Genomic DNA, 6,679 nt, shown 5'->3' on the forward strand with positions numbered 1-6,679 from the left:
GAGCTGGGAAAAAAATTGCCCAGCTCGGCGAACAAGCGAACAAATCGTGCCCCCCGCTCAAGGTGTCTAGCGACATCGTCGCTAATGATCCGAGGATTGTGCCTGGTTATAGCAATATTGGAGATTACCTGCCCGACGATGTACATTATGAAATCATGGAGGTGGACGAACACAAATACCATTACGGGAAGCCTCTCGTCAAAGATGAAAGATCTCTAACAACGATGATGCGAAGATTACATGATTGGTACATGAAAACCTGCAGAGAGTCTGATGGGATGAATACTTTGACGCTGAGAGTTAAACCGGAGCATGACCTCGTTGGAATTGAACTGCTGAATGTTCCATTTGAGGAGTTCTTCCAGTTTTTCAATCAAAAGGCCCTCGATAAATCAACGATCACTTGCTACTGTCTGTAAGTAGTACTACTTCTGTCATTAAGTCTCTCTATATAGGTCAGCTCTTTCACTGCATGTATTTATAATTATCCTCACTATATTATGCAGATTGAAGATCGCCGAATTGAAGAAAAGACAAATCGGTGATATTGGGTTCATTAACACAAATCTCATAGATGCATATACGGTTGAAAAACATGCCAAAGAAGCCGAGGCCAACTTGCTACGATCGTTGGCATTAAATCAAAACAAAGATATAATACTCTTTCCTTACAACTTCAAGTGAGTGTTACTGTCTTGTGCATATTCGGTTTCCCTTATTAGTCCAGGTTATGGTAATGTAATTGATGACTTATGCATGCATGCGCAGCTTCCACTATATTCTCCTAGAGATTAAGCTTGAGCAGGGAGTAGTAACCGTCTTAGACTCGAGACGAAAAGATCCCCAGGACTATGCGGACATGACTCAAATGCTCGAGAAGTAAGTTAAATCGATCATTATCCATCATATCAGCAACTTTGTTCATTTCCTGATATCAAGTAATTGTTTTCTTTGTCTGGCAGGGTTTGGAGAAAATTCACCACAAAAGCTCCGGGACTGCCGAAGAAGCTGCAATTTAGACACCCGAAAGTAAGTACTATAGTAGCATGTTCCGCACATCTCCTAGTGATTCAAGCGCTAGTTTCATCAATACCATTTAGCATGCTTGCTTATCAGTTAGATTGACCTCTATTTCTTGTAAAGTGGTTGTGGCAGGAACAAGGGAATGATTTCTGTGGATACTACGTTTGCGAGTCTATCCGCCACACGACCTATGAGCGGGGCTACTCTGACGAACAATATGAAGTGCGTAAGCAATAATATTCACATTTTTATTTTATTACCATCATTTGTGTCGAGTTTCATTTATTCATATATATATGTATTGACCCCCTTCTTCAAATTAGATCTTTCGGATGCGGGATGAACTCCTAGCACTAGATCGTATGCGAGCAATTCAAGAGGAATTGGCGGCATTCTTCCTTGACCACGTGATCGCTGAAAACGGAGAATACTATGTGGACCCTGTGTTCTTACAATTTAATTAGGAGATTATATTGTAAGAGATAATTATTGTATATATGTAGCCGGTAGTGTCAGATAGATATACGAGAACTTGTTGTTCGACCAATCTCTGGAGAAGGAGAGGTGGTCGATATCACTTCTCTCTGTATGCATATGTTCATGACGATCTTCTGTTTCCTTCATTTGCTTACTAGCTAGCGTGTTTAGTCCTCTCCATACGTATATAGTACGTAGCGTCGACCAAGCAGGGAGATAAGAGAGGACACTTCTCTCTATTAATTAGCTAGCTAACACAATATATGAAACACCTAAATTAACCCCCCAAAAACCCCCAACCCCCCCTTTCAAAAAAAACAAAACCCCCAGCCCCTGAAATGCTGACGCGTGGATGCCTATTGGTCCCGGTTAGTGACACCAACCGGGACAAAAGGCCCTGCCTATTGGTCCCGGTTGGTGTCACCAACCGGAACCAAAGGCCCCCCTGCCTGGGCTGGCAGCAGCGGCCACGTGGAGGACCTTCTGTCCCGGTTCGTGTAAGAATCGGGACTAAAGGGTTAGGGCTTTAGTAATGACCCTTTAGTCCCAGTTCGAAAACCGGGACAAAAGGCCCTTACCAACGGGGGTAAAAGCCCCTTTTTCTACTAGTGGCGGCAAATGTGGTAGTTTCTTGCAATTGACTCCCAAACCTCTCTACTAGCTCACACCTTTTCGCTAGTCGGGTCCAGCACCGAGGGAGCACAAGGCCCACTTTCTAGGATACCGCTGCACAATCTACTAATGTCTCTAGAGAGAGGACATGTGTTGGATGGTGGGTTACAACCAGATAAAAAATTCATCGTATACACGCAATACCCAAGAGAAGGCTGCCGCTACAACCACCTCGTCTCGCGACAACCTAACCCGTCATCCTTTCGGGGCACCGTTGAGGAAGGCAACTACACACCTCTATTGTCGTCGAGCTTCCTCCATGTCCATGCACATTTGTGTTGGAGGCCGCTGTCCGCAACGGTGCAACCCAACGAATGCCAATGACGCATGTCCTTTACCTCATCCTCACGGAGACCGGCACGCGAGTGCCACCATCGCCGACGACGGCGGAGAGGGCCACGATTGGCGCCACACCATTGCCAGCCGACCTGCGCCGCCATGAGTTAATTGCAAGAAACCACCACATTTGCGAAAAACTACCCGGTGCCTAATTATTTGCAAAAGTCACCATGCATTCAGTGAACTTTTTGCAAAAACCACTGATCAGATGATTTAACCCGATTAATCACTTTCTGACAAATGGGGCCGGATTGTCAGAAGTTGGCTTAGCAAAAAGTTTACACACACACCTGGATCTAAAACAGAAAAGCAATCCAGTCCTTGTTCCCAGTTGGTTGTCGTCAAACATCGCACATGGACGAACACGGAACACCTGAGGACGGTTGCTGCATGCTGCCTCCGCAACTGCTGAGTGTGCGGCTGCCCACGGCTGGTGCTGCTCGCCGCTGCAGCTACTGCTGTTCGTCGCAACCCATCGCCATTGTGGCTGGCCGCGGTTGTTGCTGCTCGCCTCCGCGGCTCCCCACCGCAGCTGCTGCTCGCCGCTGGTGCCCGGGCTGCTGCTCACCGCTAGTGCCCGGACGAGCCAAGTGCACGGCCAGCTGTTGCCATGGCAAGGACGAGGAGAGCAGGCAGCAGTAGGAAGCGAGGCAGACTGCTCAACGGTCGGCGCAACTCAGGCAACACAGCGGCAAGGCCGGGTGGAGCTTCTAACAACGGCGACGGGAGCCGGTGGGGGTGACAGGAGCCGGGGGGAGCTCCGGGAGCACAGCGACAGGGCTGGGCGGAGCTTCCGGCGACGGGCTTCCGGCAGCGACAACGGGATCCGATGGTGGTGACGGGAGTGGCGAGAACTGCCTCCTCCGATCGGATAGGGAGCAGGGATAGGCCGGATTGCTTTTCTATTTTAGTTTCATGGGCGTCTATGTAATTGTTTTTGTTAGTTTACTCCTTAAACTCCAGTCCCACTTGTCAGAAAGTGATCAAATGAGACAAAACCCCCAATCAGTGCTTTTTGCAAAATATTTACTGAATGCGCGGTGACTTTTGAAAATAACTAGGAACCAAGTAGTTTTTCGCAAGTGAAGCCCCAAATGTGGTGGTTTTTTGCTTTTAACTCGCACCGCCACACATCAAACCTTTCTACTCCAACAGGTGCACAGCATGTTATAGTGCCATTTTTATTCCAATATAAAACTACTCACTATACTAAAGAAGGAACCATCCAAGAGGGGTTTAAACCAACTTGCCACCTTTGGTTTTAAGCATATTATCCCTGCTCGATTATAAATCATTTATCAACGCAACAAAGATCTGTATGGGTTTATTACTGAAATGCCTCTGATCGGCTAGTCCATGGGATGAAGAGTTTTTTAGTGGAAGTCTCGGGCTCAGAGAAGAAGATCATGTTGTGAAAAGAGCTTGGACAAAGGATCATATTGTAAGGGAAACATATACATGTAATAAAGAGGTCTCAGTTTTTGAACGTCTGAGCAAGAGCAACAAGATGGGAGTAGTTTCACGCTCAAGTGTATTGCTACAACTATTGGCTTAAATCTTGTTTTGCATAATTATCGTTTTTTAGCAACAAATCATTCAAGGTGCTGGTTGTAGACTGTATGCACGCTTCTATGGGAGATAGCAGATTTTTTTTTAGGGATGGAAGATAGCAGATGTAATTATGGACTCCAAGTGCCAGGGATAAACCCAGATACAATGAGGCCCAACAAAAAGAACACTCCTAGAAAATACTTAATCACCACACTTCATGTTGGCCGGTCCAACCAAAGGTCGATTTTATCGTAACATGCCATAATTAACAATCCATATCATGCATATCACGCAGGCACATATATAGTATAATTTGCAATTGGAGTATATAGTTACTTCGAATTTGCACTAGGGCAGACGAGAATGTTTCACGAAACTAAAGAACAGGCACACTCAAACTATCTAACAGATACCGGCACCATCATCCGGAATTAACTACTCAAAATATCTTGTGCTAAATTAACTACTACTCAAAATATCACGGGCTAAAAATCTCTGCCGCAGGCTTGATTGGATCACTTGGCGACGGCGGGCCTGCTGCTGCAAGCCAAGCTTATTTCTCAACGGTGACGGAGACCCTGCCGCCGCCAACGCTGTTCTTTGTGACTTTGACGGTAGGCAGCTCGACATTCTTGCCCTTCTTGGGAGTCAACCTGTAGTAGCAGCCGTAGAGGATCAGCTGGGCGAGGCCAAAGACGGCACCGAGGCCATTGGGGATCTGCACGGAATCAAAAGATAGTTAGATCGATGCATGGAGATATCGTTTCTCTGGCGTTTCGAAGATGCGATTGTAGTACTGACCGTGATGTAGAGGTCGAACTTGATGAGCGCATAGCCCGTCCAGCAGCAGCCGTTGAGGAAGTTCACTAGGGAGAGGACGAATGGCATGTACTCCACGCTCCTAGTCTTGATCACTTTACCCTGCAAGCAGCACAATATTACGTTCACCAGTTAGTAAAAGCACACGTCTCATTAAGTATATATATGGTATAGATTAATGAGGAAACATATTCACTGGCTAATTAACAGCAGCCATATATTGTTGAGCTCTACACCTGGACTGCATGACCCACGGGATGGAGCCAATGTTGGTGGCTGGTACCGTATCCCTTTCTCATTAATAAGGATATCATCACCTCATAGAGTTGCAAAAGGGAAGGATCACAAGATGCAAAGATTACAACACTATAGGCATGCATCCCATCCCTAGGCATCACACATATCTGATGAAGTGCTAGATCACAGGTCGTGAACCGTTCTTTCCGATCCTTCCCGTCACTCAACAGCCAACACGAGAGTTTGGCGAGAGCAACAGAAAGCATGGTTGGCTGGCTACACGGGATGCAAATATACATAAGCAGAGGACACGTCTGGGCTGTGTGATACCTATTGTGGTGAATAAACTGTATGCTTTTTGACCTAACATACATGCAAGGCAGCATCATGTAAAAGAAATTGGGTGTGTGAAGATCATGACGATTTGTCCAAAAAGGCAGCACGTTTGTTTAGACAGGTTTGATACGATGCTTAAAATAGGAAGGTGCGTGTACATTATCCTTTCCCATTAATTGTATTCCAAAGTAAACAACGCCGCCGTATATAGAAATAGAAACAAACGGATCGAGGATTGAAGAGTGGATCAAGCGATGGATCGAGCACGTACCATGATGGTGAGCGGGGAGGCGTACATGACCGAGCCGAAGATGACGCAGAGGATGCCGACGATCATGGAGCGCTTCTCGTGGGTGTGGGCGCCGAGGAGCACGCCGGCCACCACGCCCACCATGAACAGGGCCTCGACGGCGAGCACGCCGAGCATCTTCAGCTGCACTTGCGCACGCACGGGCATGCATGGGTTAGCTAGGGGCTGATCTTGTATACATACAGAAATGAACGCCGAAAAGAGACAGAAATACTACGTACCCGTGTGTTCCTGGTGGCGTAGATGAAGAAGATGATGAGGTAGGCGCTCTCGATGACGAGCCCGATCCCGTTGATGGTGACGACGAGGATGCTGTTGGGGTGGACGATGGGGAGGCCATAGAAGACCCAGAGCATGCAGTTGAGCAGCGTCGCCAGGTAGGGGTCCGGCTTGAACTCCTCCACGTCCTTGGCCTTGATGATCCGCCAGAACGTCGGCCTGCACAGACAAGCATCAGATCCATACCCCAGTTGTTACCGGCAACTACTTTCCATGCATAGATTAGATTAGACCAGCGGCGGGCGGCGGCAGCGGGACGAGAGGAGGGTGGCGGCTTACACAGGGGAGAGGAAGAGCCCGAAGGAGATGACATTGCCGACGATGCCGACGATGTTGCGGGCGGCGTCGGCGGAAACCATCTTGCTATCTTGATCGCCGGGAACACAGCTCGACTGGAGGAAACGACTTGGGGAATGGGGAATGGGGAATGGGGAATGGGGTTCGGGGTGATTGAAACAGGGAGGCCGGGCAGAGCTTATATAGTCGTGGGTGGCGGGTTCGTCCTCCCCAAGTAAGGAGTTACTATCGGATATGGCTTTCCTGACGTGGAGGTAAAATACGATTTTTTTTGTTTGTTTGACAAATGGAGGTAAGCTCTGATATGGCTAGGAGTTAGATATTCCCTACGGTCCAAGT

The 6,679-nt window shown here is 47.7% G+C and overlaps 1 protein-coding gene across 1 annotated transcript; it reads right to left on the reverse strand.

Moving 5' to 3' along the window:
* Positions 1–4,327: 4,327 nt before the first annotated feature.
* Positions 4,328–6,477, reverse strand: LOC109745668 (bidirectional sugar transporter SWEET6b). The gene is made up of 5 exons (XM_020304784.2): positions 6,323–6,477; positions 5,986–6,202; positions 5,726–5,887; positions 4,864–4,983; positions 4,328–4,780 (listed from the first exon to the last, which is right to left on the reverse strand). The coding sequence occupies exons 1-5, from the start codon at positions 6,400–6,402 to the stop codon at positions 4,616–4,618; spliced, it is 744 nt and encodes a 247-aa protein (XP_020160373.1). The 5' UTR covers positions 6,403–6,477; the 3' UTR covers positions 4,328–4,615.
* Between the last annotated feature and the right edge of the window lie 202 nt (positions 6,478–6,679).

The sequence above is a fragment of the Aegilops tauschii genome, chromosome 1, assembly GCF_002575655.3.
Source record: "Aegilops tauschii subsp. strangulata cultivar AL8/78 chromosome 1, Aet v6.0, whole genome shotgun sequence".
Lineage (NCBI taxonomy): Eukaryota > Viridiplantae > Streptophyta > Magnoliopsida > Poales > Poaceae > Aegilops > Aegilops tauschii.